Here is a 19,911-nt window from a genome sequence, read left to right as displayed (position 1 = left end):
AGGGTGTGGAGGTGGTGCTGCCGTGGTGGGGATGCACCGGACCCTCTTCCCAGGACGAAGGCTTCCCTGCTGCTCACCCAAGGTGTGCACAGCTGGGAACAGGGGGATTTCCTCTGGGAAGCCTCTGGACTCCTTGCTGAGACACGGATCCCACCAAACCAACCCTGTCCCCTCCCTAGGGACCGTGGCTGCGCGTGGAGGAACCCAGTCAGCAGCGGCTGCGCGGTTCTCATATCAGTTTTAATAGCAACATCAGAGTACTAAATATACAGAGGGCAGGGGGACGGGGTGGCATTTACAGTGCTTCCAAATACACGGCTTCCACGGACAGAGACAAATTAAAAACCGCTCAGGAAGAAAAGGCCCTTTTGGCACCACCCCAGCTCACGCTGCGGGCGGGTGGGGCAGCCACAATGCCAAAAGGTGACGGCGCTTCCACCGGGTGCCTCCTGGTGCAGGATTTTCCCAGGAAAAGAAAGAAGTACTCAGTGATGTAAAACCGGTTACAAAGTAAAACTGTCTCATGTTAGAAAACGGGTTTTGGCAAAATAAAAATAAAGTGTAAACTCCACTGTACATGTCCTATCAAACAAAAAAATAAACCCCTTGGAACCTAAAATAGAAGAATCTGGGTCAGAAATCTGTGCCCTTAGTGTACATTTTTGTGCAACATATACTTTTTTCAAAGTAAATATTCTCTCCACTCGTGACACTATTAAAAATGTACCTACAAATGCTGAGAGTAATTCTTAAAAATGTGTGAGAAGCGTTAGATGAGCTCGGGAGACCAAACCCACAGACTTGGAAATGGCAAGGGATTTCTTGCTGGTTTTGAAAAAATCGCGTACAGATTTAATATCTGGTTGAACGAAAATTCCAACCACATTCATCCTGAAATGGGTGGGCTGAGATAGGATAGATATATTTTTGTTCTATTTTATTTTTTTAAATTGTTTTTTTTTACAAAATATATATTATGTGTAGAATATCTACTATTTAACTACCGTTTCAGCTGAACTACCTTCCTTCGCAGCAAGCTGCCAGTGGAGAAGAGGTAACCTGAAATCCGTCCCCGCGCCGGCTCTGCCATCGCTACGGTGACCTCCTGGCAGGCTCGGTGCCCTTGACCCCATGGAGCACTGGTGCCCCATGGAGCACTGGTGTTCTCTGGAGCACGGCTCCTGCCACCACCACCGGCCGCCCTTTCTCCAGCTGGGAAGACAGAGTGAAGGTAAACCATCGGATCTGGAGAGACAGGCGGCTGCCCGGGACCACCTCTGCCCGGGCTGCCGTGGGGTGAAGCCGCCCTCGGCTTCCAAAGGTCAGGGGATTGAGGACCAAACCCTGCCCGCCCTACCTGTTGGTGCCATGACGTGGGAGCTCGGACCTGCAGCCCCAAACCTGCTCGGTTTGGTGCGGGGTGAAGCCCACCGGTGCCGGCGGCAGCAGCGGCACCGACCCCTGGCCCGGTGGGAGCGGCACATCCTGTGGCTCCTGCTCAGGGTTTGCAAGGGATGTGGAGGGAGGAGAGTCCTACACAGCCCTGGGAAGTTTGGGCTTGCTGCAGAGCCCAAGGAGAGACAACCCCTCCTTGCCATGGGTGGCTTGTGCCACACCACTTTCTCCCCTAAGACAGAGCCACAAGCGACACCTGTGACATGTCTGGGGAATGTGGCAGCCTCTTGGCTGCCATGGTGTGTTCCTCAGGGACTATTCAGGGGCTAAGGAATCTGGAAAATGAACTGAAAAGAAACAAGCAGCAGCGGGCTGAGGGCTTACAGCAAAGCAAGAAGCAAAATTTTTCTTTTTTCAAGCTTCCAGGACCTTGGGGTGAGACGATGTGCCCAACACATGACAGAGCTCCCATGGGAGTGTGTCTGAGAACACCACGCTTCCCTGCTTTTCCACGGTGGGAAGATCTACTCAATAGACTATGCCATGGAAATGCGACTTTCTATTCTCATTTCTTTCTTGTTTTTTGGCTTTCATCTATAGGAGGGAATGAAATCAACACAGTTCATTTCTCTTCACTGTGCAAGACCTTGGGACGCCTGGATCCTGCCTCGTACATCACTGCATCAGCAGCTCCATCCCAGCCCTTCCTCCTCCTCCTCTCCCTCCACCGCAGTGGCCCAGCATGGATGGGGGGAGGCTTCCTCTGATAAAGTGCAAGTGCTGTTGGTCCTTATAAATAAGGGAAGATTGTGCATCTACTTTTGTTCCCTGGTTCACTGCTCAGCTCCGGGGAGACCAGGACATGTCCTGCTGCAGACTGGGGGAGAAGCTCATGCAAGTCCTGCCCTCTGAAACCTGTGCCCGTCCTCAGGGTCACAGTGATTCTCCTTCCTTCTCTCTCTCTCTCTCTCACACACACACACACATTTACACATTTTCCCTTCCTCTTCCCCAGCTCCACAGGGAATTTGCTGTGAGCCAGGTGCCTCCATCACCACTGCTTGCACCAGTGCTGCCTGTGCTGCCCTAGCATCTCCCAGCTCTGCCTGACAACTTCCCTGTGGGCAGCAGGTTCCATCCATGCAGAAACACAGAATGCTGCTTCAGATGCCCTGCAATGAGGGAGCTGAGATATGTTTCTTGTCATACTACTACTGTGATTACACTGGAATACCTGTGGGAATGAAATAAATAGGAAGATCAAGGGGAGAAGCACAAGGAACATGGCTCAAAGCTGGTGTAGATGGATTCCCATGAAGTCACAAAGGGGAGAGCCTGTGGGCAAGGGCTGCAGCACTGACACCAGCGTCACAGGAAAGCCCCAGAACACTGAGATGACCCTGGAGCAGAGCTCAGACTCCACGCTTCCCAAGGACAGACACTCCCCATGTCTCCCAGGGACAGCTAAAGCTTTGGGGGCCACTGCTCTAGCAAGACACTGTCTCCTCTTCTCCTTGGAGGCATCCAGTGCTCTGGAAAGCTGGACATGAGCCACCCAGGAGATACTGCTCTGCCCAGGGGATGGTTTGGCTCAAGGCTGCAGATAATTGTCAGGGCTGGCAAGGAAGACTTCTGTCTGAGGCAGCGTCCAAAAATTCAGGACAAAAAATCCAGACTGTGCAATTCCATGGGAAAAGGACAGAAAAGGACATGGGAACAAGAGACCGCACACGTGGTTATGCGCAACACCACAGGGTTCTACTTTTTTTTTTTGTTTGTTTGTTTTTAAACTGCACGTTCATTATCATAAAGAAAAGAAGCTGAGTAGTCAGTGGGGGAGTAGAAACGTGGATCTGGACAATTCTAAAAAACCACTAGTATTTACCAAGGGCAGTTTACAAAAAGAACTGGAGGACTTTGGTCTGTTCTCTGCTGTAGTTTCCACCCTTTTAACATTAAAGGGGCCCAAGCGAGACCCATCCCAGTGTCTGATGTGCAGCACAGCATGGCAGCACCCGACTCCATGGAAAGACTTGGACAGAGGGTTTAGGGTCAGCACCCACAAACATTGCCCAATCCAGCAGGAGATGGATGGGCTTGGACGTGTTTCTAGATCAACACACCAAACCAGAGCCTGCAGGATCGTGCTTCCCTGGCAAAAATTCCCTTTAAACACTACTAAGAGATCTCCAGGATTGTGGACAGCTGGCTGTGTCTTCTTCTGCTGCAGCAGAGCCAGCCAAGACCAGGAGAACAAAGGAAGAGGCTCTCTCAGTCCCACAGCCCCAGGCTGGGGGAGGAGGACAAGAGCTCCTTCCTCTGGTTTCTCACAAAGGGCTGAGTAAGCTTTGGTGCTGTGGCCAATTTAGAAGCCATTTTCCAAAAAACCTTCCCACACCCCACTCCTAAAATTTTTCTTCTCTGCCAAGAGAGGCCCATCTTTTGGAAGTCCACTCCAAAAATCTGCCCTGTCCAGCCCCGAGGTGTCATGCTAGCACGGTGGAGATCACAGCTCTGAGGACACGGGGCAGGCCCAGGTTTTCCTGCTTCTTCCCATCGACCTTGATGATGTATCGGGATACAGAAGCCTGGAAATACCTTCAGCACCACCTTGAGCTGTGCTCTGGATGGTTTTGGGAAGCTTTTCCTCTGCTTCCCGCTGGCAGCACAGCCCCAGCTGTCTCCCACCACGGTCACGTCACTGGAAAAGCATTTCCAAAAAGAACCAAAATTATATATATATATGTATACATACATATATATGTCTATACATACACACACACAGGTATATATATGTATATATGTCTACCTATATATACACATATAGGTTGACAGGCAAGCTGCCAAAGTAGAAAACATCAGATCACCCAGTTTGCATGATGCGTGTTAAAGAAATGAGACTTTTAGCCCATGACATCTTCTTTAAAAATGAGTATTTAAGATCTTCAAAAATTGCTACAGTACAAAAAGTGTTTGTGTGTGTATATATATATATATATATATATATTTTCTCTCTACATATACCGTATGTATGGACCGGAATGGATGACCCCACCAGAAGAGATGCCCCACTTGTCCTCCAAACATTTCCAGGCATTATTGTCTCAGCTCTTTGCAAAGTCTTTGCATCGGTTCATGGCACATAATGGTATTATTGGCACAGGTTCAGAGTCACCGTCCATGGCCGGGCTCCAGGCGCTCATCCTTCCCTTTCCATCCTTTGCTGGTTCCTCCTCCTCCTCCACGGGATTCTTCACTTGCACACTTTCCTTTCTCTCCTCCCAAAAACGTGCTCCTTGACAACGCAGTTACCTATAGGCGTGTTCATTTTTATAAAAATATATTTGGCCCATAGAACGCTGCTCTTTGAGTCTCCTACTGGTAAACAGAAATGGTAGGTACAGGTAACCCATTATTTTTTTATATTTTTTACAGGTTCACCAATGGAATCCTGTTGAGGACAAGAAGAAAAAGAAAGATTAGGTCGCGACATGGAATTTGCACCAAGTCTTGCATCACTGCTAGGATGATCTCCCTAGAAGTTAGGGAGAAACAGCCTAGAAGTTTCCCCTCCTTCCCCCTTGGCTATGGAGCTGTGGGGTTCCTGGGGGAGCAGAGCATGGAGGGAGCAGGGTGTCAGTGACCTCCTCCTCCTTCTCCACAGCTGCTGGTCTGTGCTGGGGATTGGGACCACTACTCTCTCCTCAGGGCCTTTTCCAGAGTGGGATTTACTCCTGATCATCCCTGTATTCTGCAGCTTTCACACTCAGGCCTCGAGCAGCGAGTGCTCTGGCAGACGAGCAGATGATGACAAGCACTAACAAGATTTTCTAAAGTTAAATCTAAAGAATCAATAGGGAATTGGTTAAGCACCAAACCAGAGATCCTATCAAAGTCCTTAAGCTATTTATTTACCATCTACTGGAAGATGTCTTCCTCTGCAATCTTGGACCTTCCATGTGAAGACAATCACTCCCCATCACTGGCGTGTGGCCACTTGCTCTACATGTCCGTGACACTTCATGAGCTGTAGCACAGCTGGGTGTGCCAAAAGCAGCTGCCAGCAGGTACCCACACCCTGTACAGCCATGCTCAGGAAACACATTCCTAATCCACACATCCCTCATCTGTGCCCTCTGCCTGGCTGGGATCATCATCCAGAATGTGGCATGCTTTTTGTTCCAGGCTTCTTTCTCTAAAAACCTGCTATTTTAAAGCAAGATGCCCAAGACACCATCTCCAAGAACAACCCTGAAGTCTTAATTAGTGAGACAGATTTTCCAGAGTCCTTAATCTCCTGCGCCGGGGCTGTGCTGGGACTGCTGCTACTCCTCCAAAGACAAGCTGGGATCTTTTATGATGACTCATTATCTGTTAATGTTAACACAAACCATTTGCTGTTGTTAGGCAGAACGGGGCCAGCAGCAGCTGCTGCCGTGTTCGAGCGTGGTTTTACCAACAGCGCTGTCAGCTCTGTGCCACGACAGGGTCAGGCTGGTGTCACCAAGCTGTCCCCTCCCTGCCAGCAGTGCCCAGCATTCCGTGGCTCCTGCTGGGCACTGGTTAATGCACCACGGCAGGATGTAGGATCCGTATTGTATCCCAAAGAGCCTCTTTGTGCAAAGTAGGTCAGCGCTTGATCAACCTTACAGATTTTTTGTATAATCTCATTCCATGGGGTTTTTTCAGTCAAAGAGAGCAGGATTAAGGACAAGAATAATGTGGAATCTCAAACTTCATTTCAGAAAGCCCCAAAGCCAGGATGAAATCAAGCCAAACCAGCCATCCTGTGCTGTGGTGCCTGGACAAAGCCACTCAAGTCTTTGGCACACGTCCTGTGCTGGTCTGCAGAGTGTTGGTGCTCCTGCCTCTGCCTGGTGCTCCTCCAGCACCACTGCCACCAGGCAAGAGAAGTTGTCATCCCTCCCTTCAGGTAACTCCTGAGAGCTTCCACTGACTGCTCCACTCCTCACCTAGCCAGCCTAGGGCCACACTGAGGCTGCACTGCCCCACCAACCTGCTGCTGACTTCTCTGCCTGCAGGAGCAGCTGCTAGCAGCTGCTGCTGGGGTGTGACATCCACCAAGGAGCTGGTGCTCCAGTGGGGCCTGGCTGCTGGAACAGGCAATCTGCTGGAAAGCTCCACAGCTGCTTGCCACGGGCAGCATCGCCTGCTGTGGGGAGGACTGTGTCCTGGCAGGGACCATGCCTGAAGCACAGGAACCCTCCCCGTGGCTCCTGCTGGCACAGGAGGAATCTGACCCCAGGAAATAGCTTCAACATCTGCTCCCTGTGTACCTGGATGAGTTTTACCAGGTTTCCTGACACAACCATGGCACTGCCTGCAGCGCTCTGGGCTAGAGATGCTCTGCAGTGCTGTCCCTTGTATCTGCTGCCTCAACTGCTCAGCCCAGCCTGATGATGCTGTCAGCATCACCCACGGCCAGGGTGCCAGCTGGGCAGCACTATGGTCAGTCCCCACACCTGGCTGATGGACTGCCAGATGTGAAGTTCACATTAAATTCCGACTTGGCTCCCAGTGGTTATCTCCACAAAACATCTGCAGCACCTCTGTCCTGCCATCCATGTCCTGGGACATTCCACCTGGCCTGTGCCTCCAGCTCTGGCCCCACACCATCAGGAGCACTAATGTGCCAATGAGACAGCTCAGAGCTGTGAAGTGCTGTCAAACAAAATTTGTAAAACACTAGGAGAAAGGGGCTGTGAGGAGAAAGCTGCGTGTAGCCCCTCCAGCCAAAAAGCTGCACATGCTCCAGAGCATCCTTGTCTTCTGCTGTGGTGCAGTGGGTCAACAGCAACTGTCCCCTTCAGGTGACCTTGCTGTGGCTGTGGGTGCCAGCCAGGAAATTCTCATTCCCCTGGAAGCTGTGCAGCCCAGGCAGCTGCATCTCCTTTTCCACCAGCCTCTCCCCTAGAAACAAGAGCTGGAGAGGCGTCCTCCATGCCTCCACTCCTCTGCTTCCCTCCATCCCACTGCTCCTCTGGCACTTGGCAGCTGGTGACAGCACAAGGCAACCACGGTGGCAGGGACAGCCTAGCAGGGAGCTGATCTCAGTGCCACCTGCACCTTGCACAGTGACACAAGAAACTTGGAATGCTCATTTCACCTGAGGGATTTCCCACCAGCACCTGGGACACACCACTTATGCAAGTGTGTCCCAGAAACACCCTGGTGCAAACACACCTGTGCAGAGTAAATGTGCAGAGAACAGGTAGAACAGGTTTGGGATCAATCTCATTTTGTTATCCTTAATGAAACCAAACAGCAGCTTCCAGAACTGCATCCGTAATTGAAGTGCCATTACAGAGCTAATGCTCCAGGCACGAGCCCCATAGATTTTTCCAGAGCGCATCAATGTGCGTATCATGGATTCCATGAAAATGGATCAATGAGAATTTCAAGGATTTAATAAGGCGTAATGGAACGGCTGCAGGCTATTTAAAGAAATCTATGGAGGTGACCAGGGCACAGTCTTTGGCCTGGGGTTTCACAGGACCTGGGGCAGGAGCAGTGGGATCCACACAGGATTCCTACAGTGCTGCTCCTTCCTTCCCTCTGCCTGAGGCATGGAGAGCTGTAGATGGCATTGAGTGCAGCTGGCTTGCTCTATGTGTTATTACTTTTTTATTCACTTTAAGCCAATGGAAAGACATCCCAAACTACAAAACTGAGGGTGGAAAAGGCCAGGTGGGTTTATTGCTGAGGCTGGTGTTCCCTGCAGATCCCCCTTGCTCATTCTCCTGCTCCAGCTCTTGGCACCTGCTCCTGCCTGGGTTCCTTTGCCCTCTGTCCCTTGAGATAATGGCCACAACAACAAAGTTAGAGAAAAAACATGAGCATATCAGTGAATGGGGAGTGAGAGCCTTTCACCTTCACCATTGAAGCTGCCGCAACCAGAAGAGGCTCTGGGGGGGCAGTGGGGCCATGCCAGCTGAATCCCTGCTCTCTGCCCCACTGTGGTGGCACACACCTCACCTGCCCTGTCTAGACACTGCAGCCCCAGCATGGCCAAGATCATTAACTTTTTATTCCCTTCCATTCTAATCTAATTATATTTCTGTGTTCAATAGCTGTGCATAATGTTAAACAGGCTATTTCAAGTGAGCTGCAGCCAGGGAAGGCTGGAAAATTCATTTACACTGAATATATGATTCATTACAGCAGGGACTTGGGACAAAGCAATTAATTCACCTGAGCACGTGACTCAAGTGGGCACTGCTGCCCAGGGCAAGCTGGCACACACAGACATTTCCTGCCACTGCTATCAGCTGTGCCACCTTCAAAAGTGACTCAAGGAGGTGAAAATGGCTCAGGCCAACTCAACAAAAGAGAAGGAAATCCCCAAAGATTGTACTCTTGACACCAGAACAACATCACTGTACTCCTTCAGTCACAGCAACACCCCAGGTGTGACCAGCGCTGGGGACTGTGCTCAAAGGGTTGGCTTTGCAGAACAGCAGGAGGAGGAGGAGGAGGAGGAGGAGGAGGAGGAGGAGGAGGAGGAGGAGGAAGACCCCAGCACCCTTGCAGTGAGCATGGAAGTGTTCATGGCAGCAAGCATCACCAAATGAGCTTTCAGATGCTGGTGGAGCATGCATGCTGGACATGTGGGGCTCTGACGAGGCAGGCTGTCCATCATGCCACCAGAGGTTAATTACAGATCAGGCCATTTCCCAGCACGGAAATTACTGTGGCTTGCTGAGGGTTCAGAGGTGGGCTGGAACCATGGGATCAGGCTGATCAAGGCTACCCCAGGGACCCTTTGCTTTGGAGTCCTTGTCCATCCCTGTTAGCATGGACCTGTCTGCAATTAACCTCCCTGGAAAAGCCTCCCAGTGCCCCATCCATGAAATATGTCCAGTCACACTGAGGGAAGAGCAGGTGGCAGGATGGCACCAGGCAGGGTGGGATGGGCAGAGTGGGGGCCCAGGATGGATGCGGGATGGGCGCAGGGAGCGCGGTACGTACCAGGAAACAGCCCGCTGGCGTCTGCCCTGCCCCCAGAAGTCAAACAGGCTTCGGCCAGTCAGCAGGAGATTTCAAACCATTTCTCAGACACAAAGGCCACGGGAATAAGATGCCGGTCAGAAGAAGAGGGTCTGCAGTGAGCAGAAAGAGGGGCTGGTACACGCTGGTACGTAACACACACGGTGCAAGCCGGGGTGGCCTGCTGCACAGTCAGCTTTTTTACATCTGCTTTGAGTGGGCCGGGGTTCACCAGGCTGCCAGGAAATGCTCTGGGATAGAGGGTCCCACAAAGCATCCCTGGATGGCAGAAAAGCCATGATCTCTGCTAGCCATAACACAAACACTCTCTGTCACCTGGCTGGAGTTCGCGTCAAACCGAGGCTTGTGGACACCCAACAAAATGGTGTGACAATCCCTGCCAGTTCTCCACCTTCCAAGATGTGAAGAAACCCTGGAAAATGTGGATGAGCAGAACCCTGCACACATGCAAGAGATGCTGATTGAATAGGCATCAGTGCTGACTGAAAGGCATTAAATTGTTGGCTCCAGGCCTGTCCTTGGGGCAGGCAGATCTGGGCTGTGGCTGCCACACATGTCATGGTTCCTCAAGGCTGTCTGGAGCATCAGCTGCTCATTTTCTCCCTCAAAACTCTCTGCCTGGCTTCCCCTCTACCTTTGATGGGGACACACATTAACCATATAGTGAAACCACACCAGCACCCAGTGAAAGCACTCTGGAGACAGCCTGTAGTGTGGGAAACATCTCTTCCAACCCCACTGCTCCTGATTCCCCCCCGGGCAGGCAAGGGGCTGGCAGAGCACGGCCACATCCCTTGGCTGCCAATGGCGCTCCTTGTTAGTGCTCTGCCGTTGTTTTGCAGCAGCCAAACGGTTCATTTGGCTCTTGCTGCCTGCTCCTCCATTAATCACCTGCTTGTTTGCAGCCCGGCAGCTTTGCCGATGCCACAGAGGAGACAGCACAGGCGCTGGAAAAACTGATCCAGTGGCATTTTATTGTGCTGGCAGGAGCGGCAGCAGCTGGGAGCTAAATACCGTGCGGTGCTGAGCTCGCCCAGCCCTGCAAGCCAGGGGGTGCTGAGGCACCCACCCGGACTCACCGCCAGGACTGGGGCTCAGGGGGTCGGTCCCACACTGAACTACGAGTGGGTGAGCACATAAAAGGCAGGTGGCTCTGCCCAGTGCTATTGGAACATCACCCCTGAACACCAGGGCGGGACGGCGCTCCCCCCACTCCAGGAAAGCACGGCGCCCACCTCACCTGTTTCCATTGAAGGTCGTTTTGTAATCCCCGGGTGAGTGCAACGTGTCCTCTGCGTAGACGGGCACGGGGGTCCGCACGCACTCGTGGGAGCACTGCAGCGTCTCGTTGTAGGCGGTGAAGATGTCGAGGGCGCTGGGCACGCGGGCGGGGGCGAAGTCAGTCAGGTTCTGGCAGCTCTCCTCCTGCTGGTCCAGCTTGCGTTGGTGGCTGTTGCGCCGGGGCCGCCCGCTCTGTGCACAGCTGGCCCGGGGGGACAGAGAATCAGAGATCGTGGGGTGGTCTGGGTTGGAAAGGACCTTAGCAGCCCTCCCGTTCCACCCCCCTGCCATGGGCAGAGATGCCTTCCACTAGATCAGATTGTTCCAAGCCCTGTCCAACCTGGCCGTGGACTCTTCCAGGGATGGGGCAGCCACAGCTTCTCTGGGCAGTCCGTGCCAGGGCCTCACTACCCTCATCAGGAAGAAATTTTCCCTAAGACCTAATCTAAATCTTCCCTTTAGTTGAAAAACAATCCCCTTGTCCCATCCCACTGTGTAAAAAGTTGCCCTCCATCATTTTTATGGCCTGAAAGGCCAAAGCAGAAGGGACAGGAGGCACAGTGTGTATCCCTGAAACTTGGCAAGGGAACTCACCTGATTGACCAGTCATTGCAGATTGTTCCATACTAGATTAGAATTCAGAAATTCCAATTCCAATTCAGAATTGGAAAGATCAGACACAAGCAGCCATTTGGCTCAGTGCTTTTTTATAAGAACTAAATTTACATTTTAGACACAAGCTTTTTCCCATCAGACGAATGACTTAATGAGTCACACTTTTGTACCTGCAGGAAGCAAAAGCCTTCTCTTAAGTGAAAATATGTAGGTGAGAACAATGAAGTGAAACCCTTTCCATCTGGGAGACACCAACAGGTTGAAACTTCTCAGGATAAATGAGCTCAGGACCTGGTGTGACACAGCAGACGGATGGCTGGCAGGGCAGCCCTGCTCTCTGGGGGCTCCTCCAGCTCTGGAGGCTTCATAAAGATCTCGTGGCTGCACAACATTTCTGCCTCAGTACGTCAGAGACGAGGAGAACCCCAGCTCAACCCCGCCCTCAATCAGCCTGGTCCTATTTCAGGGTCTAGACACTGATTTAATTAAGATGCCACTTTTTCCGGATGGGGTTGACAGCGCCTTGCAGAATGCTGGAGTTTTGGGAGGTGGCAACTCCCGAGGGCGGTGGGAGCTGGGGGTGCCAGCGCTGCCTGTGGAGGGGCACCCCTGGGGACAGGAGCGTGGGGCTCTGCCAGGAGCAGTGCTGGCCAGGGTGACAACATCTGGCTGCTGGCTCTGCTCTGCTTGATGCAACTGAAAGCGACAGCCCTAAACCGACTGCTGTCTCCCCACAGCACGTGTGCAGGAGGAGCAGTGACAAGAGGGACGCTGGCTTGGCACGCAGCCATGGCTCACCCATCCTGCTCGAGGGGGACAAATGCCAGCCAAAGGATGGGGACAGTGACTGTGTCCCTGCTGGGGACAGGGCCAGCGCTGTGTGACGTGGGCCAGCCCTGCCGTGGAGCACCTGCACGTGGCCCAGGGTCACCCAATGAACTGAGGCACCTTGGTTAGAGTTGAGCAAACTCCCAGGCACTGTTTCTTCACCTTGGAGACACACCTGCGTGCTGGCCACACTCTCCTGCTGAGGATTTTCTCTGGTGATTTCTCAGTTTCACTTACTGTAAAGCATTTCTATTCTACACTGATCACTGGATTTATTTTTTCCCCTCTTTGGCTTCAGCAGAAGTTACCGAGCTGTTCTGCCAAGCTGTGGTCAGCCGGATCAATGACTCGTACAGCTCACTGCTGCGACTGGAGACAAATCCCACAAGTGTTTTATAAACTATTCTCCCTGCTCCTTCACTGAAACACTGCGGCAAACAGGGAAGTTTAGTGAATTAAATCCCACTCAAGATACAGGAGGAAGTGCTACTAGCTGCTCCCCAGAATAAGTTCAGCTGTGGGGTCAGAACCTCCGTGTTTTCAGTCAGCTGCTGCTTAGCATCACAGCTTTGCCAAGATGAAGATGCCTCCATAGCCCTGCAAAGGGCTTCTCCTCTCATCCCAGTTAGCCAGCAGGCTCCTCATCAACCCGGTGCTGTAATTGCCTCCTGGCTGCAGAAATCGATTTGCTGCAGCACCCATGCAGAGCTCGGCCAGGCCAGAGGGGAGAGCCACCGGCTGCTCTCCCCCAGCCCCGTGCTGCAGCCGTGCCGCTAAGCCAGCAACGCTGACCTCAAAGTAGGCCAGTTTCCCTGGGAAATAGGTAAAGTGAGGAGTGCCTGGAGCGAAAGCTAACCTATTTTGCCATACGCCCAGCCACACTGAGAGAATGAACCGGAGCAAATGAAGCTGGAGGAGCACAGCAGCGCCCTGGGGCTTGGGGCATGCTTCAAACCATGGCACCTGAGGTGCTTCGAAGATGCCCTTCTGTCCCTGGGGTCACAGGAAAGGGCAGGAGATGCAGGTGCTTGTGGGGATTTTAGGAACAGTGTCAAAACTCCTTAGGGAAGGTGGTGAAGGAGCTGCTGCTGGTGCTGGACAGATCCTGGGAACACCTGCTGTGTCCCAACACACGGCTCTGACCTCTGTGGGTGGCATCGTGCTGAGGCACTCAGCCCTGGAGCAGCAATGAGCACGTGTCCCTTGAGATTTGTCCACCCAGCCCCGACCATGTGCTTGTCCCCAAAGCCACTGGCCAGGTGGTGTGAGGTGGGGAAGCCACGGGGATGCAGCCAAACCGTGATGCACCAGCTTCCTTTGGAGGTTTAGCTGTAAACCCCCCATTTTCTCCTGTGATTCCTTTTCAAAATTTTCCTGGCAGGTACCACAGGCTTTGGCAACGCAGTGGGACGGGCACCTCCATCCCCACCCTGTCCCCATCCCACGCCACCCCCCAAGCCAAGCAGAGCAGGAGGGACCTTACCAATTTTTTAAGACAAGAGTTGTTATCAGCGCAGCTATGACCATGATGAGGGACACGGTAATAGTGATTATCTGATGGACAGCCAGACCTGCAGACAAAAGAGACAGTGAGGATGGGAACTGAGGGGGCCCCTGGCAGTGTCCCCCTCCCCACACAGCCCCCCACCACCCCCTCCCAGCCCTTGCCAAGGCGAGGCCACTCACAGCCCCCGGCAGCGGTGCCGCAATCCTCTCTCCTGCCTTACACAAAATAATCTGTAAGCCAGGCTCCTCATTTCCTATCCTCTCAAGTATGTTCCTTGTCAGCCCGAATTAGGCACGAAGAACGGAAGAGAAGTGAAGACGTCTCCCCTCTGGGACGGAAAGGGAGACGAGTGCAGCCTTGCACCGGGTGCGGGATTCACCAGGGATAATAATCACAGCACTGACGGCTGCTTGCTTTGCAGGTCGGGTGGGCTCATTTCCCCCTCTTCACCTTCCATGGGGTATCATTTTGGCTCGTGGATCATTCCTAATGAGCAGTTTGGAAACAAAAGCAGCTCGCTGTACACTATGTTTGTGATTTTGTGCTGCCTTACAGTTGCAATTTCATAATGAAATGATTTTTCCTGGCTGCAGCCCAAGGATGTGCTATTTTTCACAAACAGATGTTGCAGCTCCTGATGGATGGTAGTTTTAATAAATAAATAAGTCTTAGAATGACAGGAAAATAAGCAGTTTTATATATATATCTGTATGTGTCTGTGGCAAGGACGGCGTCAGTGCCAGGGCCACGGCTCAGCTGGAGCTGGGGGTGCCTGGGGGCCACTGGGCAGCACTGGGGCAGCCACTGCTCCTGGGGAAGGATTCACTCGTGGATCCCATGCTGGCAGGGTGGGCAGCAGCCAATTCCAGCCAGAGCCAGAGCTCACTCCTCAGCTGCTCCACCTCTGGGTTTCATCTCCCAGGGGAATTCACAGGGAAAATGCCACAGTGGGAGGCTCCTCACCTCCCACTGGCACCCCACCTCCTGAAGGTGAGGCCAGAGAAAGACTTCTGGCCCCATGATACGAGTTCCCAGAGGGTGGTGACGATGGCAGCATGTCCCGACGGGCCCGAGGAGCGCGGTGGCAGCTCGTGCCCAAGCTCGTGCCCACGTGTGGCAGGTCAGGAGTGACGCCCACCCTGGCAGCAGCCAGCCCGGCCACATCCTGCACAGCAGTCTTGGAGCAGCTCCCAGTGGGACGCTGCTGGAAAAGATAAAAGGAAAAGACTCTAAAAATAAAATCAAACCAGCCCAGTGCCCGATTCCTTTGAAAACAGAAGCGGAGTTGAGACCTTCTGCAACACTGGGAGCTGAGGCAGTGGTGGCAGGGAGAACCTAACGATGCAATTAATCCTTGCATTTACGTAATGGCAAAGGCATAGGCAGAACAGATTGCAGGTGGCTGAGCACTGGGAAGGATGGCAGCTCCTTGGAGCAGGACACATGGATTTTAAGAAAGGCTGGATAATTTTAGACTCCATCACACACATAAGTTGCCATATGTACTGGCACAGCAAAGTTCCTTTGCATCATGTATAAATTCTGCAGAAGCCAGGGGGATTTCAAGGGGACAGGAGATCTTTGTCTCAACGGTGGTGATGGAGAGAGGGAAGGGACCCAACAGGTGGTTCCACGATGGTTCCCTGGGAAGCCCTACAGCAATACCTGCTGCAATAAACACTATCAGGTCTTCATTCTTAATTTACAGGTATATCAAATCCTTTCTATTAGGCCCTCAAAACATGTAGGGCCATACAGAGCAAGACCAAGCAAATACCCAATCTGTGAGGGCTGGGGCACCCTTTGAGAGGGGAATGTCCTGTAAGGGACATAAAGCACCCTGGCAGGGGAGGTGAGATGGACAGAGATGCTGCCAAGGGCAAAGCAGTGGTTTAGACACAGCTCTCAAAGCCCAGACAGATGGAGGAAGGGGACTTGGAAGATAAAATTGCTCGTAGAGCAAAATCCTCCTCCTCCAGTGTAGGAAGCTGCCTGGCACAGGCATAACTCCCCATGAGAGCCTGTGCCCCCAGAGAGAGACCCCGGGAGCAGGGATTACAGTGCCTGGGTTTTGTTTGCTCATCTCCTCGGCAAAAGCTCTGATCCCAGCGGGTCACGGAACCCGGCGGCCGTGTAATTACACGTTATTAACCGTGGAAACGGGGAGCTGCAGGGAGGGACTCCCAGCACCGGCCCCTCTCACCTGCGAACACCTCGGCCCTGCCAGGGCTCCCCCTGCCAAGGCTTTTACCAGGCAATTTGACGCAGTGACCATTTAACTGGAGGGTAATTACAGGAGAAGTATTTAATGGAGCCGAAAGTGTGTCCAAGCCTCTGCGCTTCTGCTAGTGCAGCAGAATTCCACACGCCGCCTGCCAGGAGGGAAAGCTCTTCAAAGGCGCTCTCTGAACCCTCGGAAATGCTGAAATATCTCTGGGTTTTTCCACTCTTGTGCCGTCCGTGTGCACTCTGCTCTCACTGAGGCCTCTAAATCCCCCCCATGTGGGGAGAGGGGCCACAGAATCCCAGCAGGCAGCACAACCCAGCTCCCAGTTCCCCACATCCTGGGCAAAACCCCAATCTTCTCACAGCAAGCCAATGCCAGGGCTTTTTTTTTTTTTTTTATCTGTTATTTTAAAGACCATATATTTGCTGCTGAGATGAAAGTGCTGAGGTTTGGCCTTTCTGGCCACCTTTTGAAACGGCTCCCGGACAGCTCTGCATCAATGGAATTAATTCCATGAGAAAATCCATTCGAGACTAATGTCTTGCTACTGCAGGAGCGTGCAATGGCAGCGAACAGGAGATATAAGCTCTTAATTAAAAACAAAGAGAACCTCTATCCCCCAAGGCCTTTATTTCAACAGCTCTGGTTAAGGAGCCTGTATTTTTCATTTTCCCAATAAAAACAGCTACGAGCTGCAACTCTTTGAAGACCCTTGTCAAGGCCTTGAAGCTGCATAAAATTAGAAAAAGGAGAAAACAGCTCTATTTCATTTGAAAGGGAGAAAACAGGAATTACTCTAACAGGCAAGATATTGCTACCCCCAGTCTCTTCCCACACTTATGCTGTGTGGATCTCCTTCTCCTCAGTATCCCATCCTCATCCCTGCCACGAGTCCCCTTCCTCTGCTCTCACACGCCCTGAGCACCAGGATGCCAATGCCTCCTCCTGAGCATTGTGGAGAAGCTGGGGCAAAGCTGCTAAACTCAAGAGGCTTTATGGCTTCACCAGCCATCAGAGATCACATCTGAGCCCCAAAAACCCCTGATAAAGCTGCTTGTGGACAGAACAATTCAATCAGGAGCGTGGTGTGGCCTCCCTGCTGCCACCACCGGCCTTTCCCAGGGGGGATCAGCCAGATTTGGCCGTAACATTAACCCACTGCTGGTTAATAGCTTGTAAGGAAAATAATTTACAAAAGCCACAAGGGTCTGATACAGGGGAGGAGACACAGCAGAAATTTTCTTGAAAAGCATTATTACAGTACACAGCCAGTTCCTCTGCTGCCCAATCCACCACAAACAGCCTCGGCTCTGCTCTTCCCAACACCTTGCTGGCAAAGCTGAGGTCAGCAAAGCTGCTTGGTTTTTCACCTGGTAGATCACTGATCTCTCTGAAACCCAGCCCAGCAAGTGTTAGTCATCCTGAGGTGAAAATGCAGCTTTTCAGCAAGAAAACCACCAAGGTTCCTGGCAGCTTCCTGGTATTTTGAGCTGGACTGACGAAAGAAAGAAAATATCTTCCCGCTGCTGCTGCTGCAAAATGTTTTTGCCAAGAAGGAAAATCCTGGAGGTTTATGCTAAAGACACTGGGACTTATCTTCTCAGGTGTTACAGCAAATATCACCAAGCAATAAATACTTGGAGATCAGCAAGGAGAGTTTCTGGCTCACTGAGACGCACGTGGGAGGATGTGCACGGGCACGTTCGCCGGCCGCGCATCCGGGGAGTGTCCCCTCTGCTCAGCTGATGGCCACGCTCCTTTCTTGCTTCCACCACCATCCTCCACCCCTCAGGAGAACTGCAGCTGAAGAATGGCCCTACAAGGGATCCTTTGGGCAGCTCCCAGGAGGGGTAACTGTGGTGCCAGTCCAGGAGAAACCATCCAGCTCCTTCACCTCTTCTCCGTCCCTGAGCTGCGGCGTCTCCCCATGCCTCGGCACAGCGGATCAAAGAGGACACTCCATCCTCACTGCCCAGGGTTTTCTTTTAAACACATTTTATCTTTAATTAATTCCTTTGAAGCTTTTTGCATCTACTGTCTCCTCGCCTCCAGCAACCCCCTACTGCACCCTCTTTCTGGAGGCAGGGTCATCGCCAGCGGGAAGCGACGCCTCTGTTATTATTTATTCCTGACACACTGCTGGCTGGAGGTGGGGAGGGATGGCCTGGGGCCACCACCAGCTCGGATCCAGCTGCCCCCACCTTTCCCCAGGAGAAGCCCAGCCCTGGTGAAGGGGTGTCCCTGAGCAACAGCTCTGCCACAAGCTCACAGACCGCGGTGCCAAATGCGCCGCGACCGGTCATCAAATACCACTAAGAGCAGCAGACAGCACATGGAGTTTTCTGCCCTATAAAGCACTTAAAGGTTTAATTAAAGACGGCTTTATCCTAAAGCTCCTGAAAGGAGCCTCAGACAAACCAGCGAGTGCAATTCCTGCCTCGCACTGACAGCTCTGATTCATTCCACTCTTCTCTGCTTTGGCTGAGGCTGCGGGACCTGGGGATGCTCTGCCTTGGTGAAGGAGCCCAGCCCACGTGGAGAGTGCCCGGTGAAAGCTCCTCACAGCCCTTCCCACTTGCAGCAAGCTGGAATTTTAATGATTCCTCTCTTTCCCTGCTCCAGAGTAAAATGATTATGACAGCCCTGAAGAAGGAAGCACATTTTTGAAAAGCACAAGCATAAACTACGCCTGGGTGAACATCTTGCATGCCCAGCTGATGCCATCAGTGCTCTGCTGCGTGGCAGAGGTGGCACAGGGACAGGAACACCTGAGCCACAGGTCACCTGGACCCCCACAGCAGCACCCACTGGGCCAGTGCATGTGCCAGCCTCTGCTCTCATCCCAAGCATTACCTGCCATCACTCCTCTCTGCCTCTCCTGCCTAGGAGACAAGTAATTCCTATTCCAGGGGAATTTTTTAAAGCTTGTTTTTGCTGTCAGCGACTCACAGAGGCATTGTTTCTGGCTTTTTTCTCTCGCTCCTCAGCGAGGAGGAAGGGGGGCGAAAGGAGGATCTGACAGAGCAGAGCTGCTCCCATTGCTCATCTCAGTGAGCACTGCTGCCTCTGCTGAAGTGGGTCTTTTTACCACCCTGTGTGCACCCCAAGGACCCCAGGGTCCCACACAATCACCCAGAGGCAAAACACAGAGGGATACAAGGACACGGCACAGGAGGGATATGGGGGCAGGCAGCAGCACAACAACAGCAGCCTGCTCTGATGGAATTGAGTGTAGGGGATCTGCATGGCTCCAGGAGCCCTGGGACAGCTCTGCCGACTCCTGGAGTGACCCCAGCCCATGTGGGTGCCACACACAGGTGGTTTCACCCTGACCCCCGCCCCAGGCATGTGCTGGGGACAGCTGAGGGACCACAGGCAGAGAGAGCAGCACTGCGCCCACCGCGGGACCGGACAGGGACTGGCAATGCTCTCTGAGGCAAAAAAACTGTACAGGCGAGTTACCTCATCCTCATTTGTAGCCATATGTTTTTCCCGGCAGAGAACAAACACTTCCAGCCGCTACAGCTTATATAACAGAGCGGAGCAGGGCTGGGAAGCTGCACGGCTTCGCACAGGCGCCGCACCAGCAAAACTGGCACGGACCCTGCTCTGAGACAGAGCCGGCTGCTCACTCCCAAAACGCTGTCCCGAGGCACGGCAGGGGCATGGAGCTCCCACTGGGAGCCTGCTGAGAGCTCACTCGGATGCTCAGCCCAAGCACTGGAAGGAAAAGCGGATCTGGACCTCAGGAGCTTTTCCGCTGAGGGTGGATGAGCCGGGATCAAACAGGGCCTTTAGACCCGAGAAGAAGTTTATCGCATTCACTGCTTGAAGAGAAGTTAATTAGCAAAAACTCCGATCATGGAGAAAGGCCCTAATGAGAGCTAAAGCCTGCAGATTAAAGCAGTTGGCCCCCTGGGAGCTGCCGGGGCTGCAGCTCCTGTTGTTCTGCGGCCACGCAGGGCAGCAGCGGTGGCACTGGTGGGTGGGTGGCATCACTGTCAGCTCAACTTTGCCTAAACAAGGCAGC

General features: G+C 52.7%; 1 protein-coding gene across 1 annotated transcript in view; it reads right to left on the bottom strand.

Moving 5' to 3' along the window:
* Positions 1-222: 222 nt before the first annotated feature.
* The window catches only part of AJAP1 (adherens junctions associated protein 1), a 38,161-nt gene continuing 18,472 nt past the window's right edge, over positions 223-19,911 (bottom strand). Inside the window, exons 3-6 of the mRNA XM_031506666.2 lie at positions 13,631-13,718; positions 10,664-10,906; positions 9,385-9,515; positions 223-4,846 (exon numbers count right to left, since the gene is read on the bottom strand). Of these exons, the coding sequence (XP_031362526.2) occupies positions 9,443-9,515; positions 10,664-10,906; positions 13,631-13,718 (404 nt within the window). The 3' untranslated portion in view covers positions 223-4,846; positions 9,385-9,442. The remainder of the gene's footprint in view (positions 4,847-9,384; positions 9,516-10,663; positions 10,907-13,630; positions 13,719-19,911) is intronic.

The sequence above is a fragment of the Lonchura striata genome, chromosome 24 (genome assembly GCF_046129695.1).
Source record: "Lonchura striata isolate bLonStr1 chromosome 24, bLonStr1.mat, whole genome shotgun sequence".
Classification (NCBI taxonomy): domain Eukaryota; kingdom Metazoa; phylum Chordata; class Aves; order Passeriformes; family Estrildidae; genus Lonchura; species Lonchura striata.
Note: the sequence above shows the minus strand (reverse complement) of the source record. Positions and strands in the feature narration are given on the sequence as shown.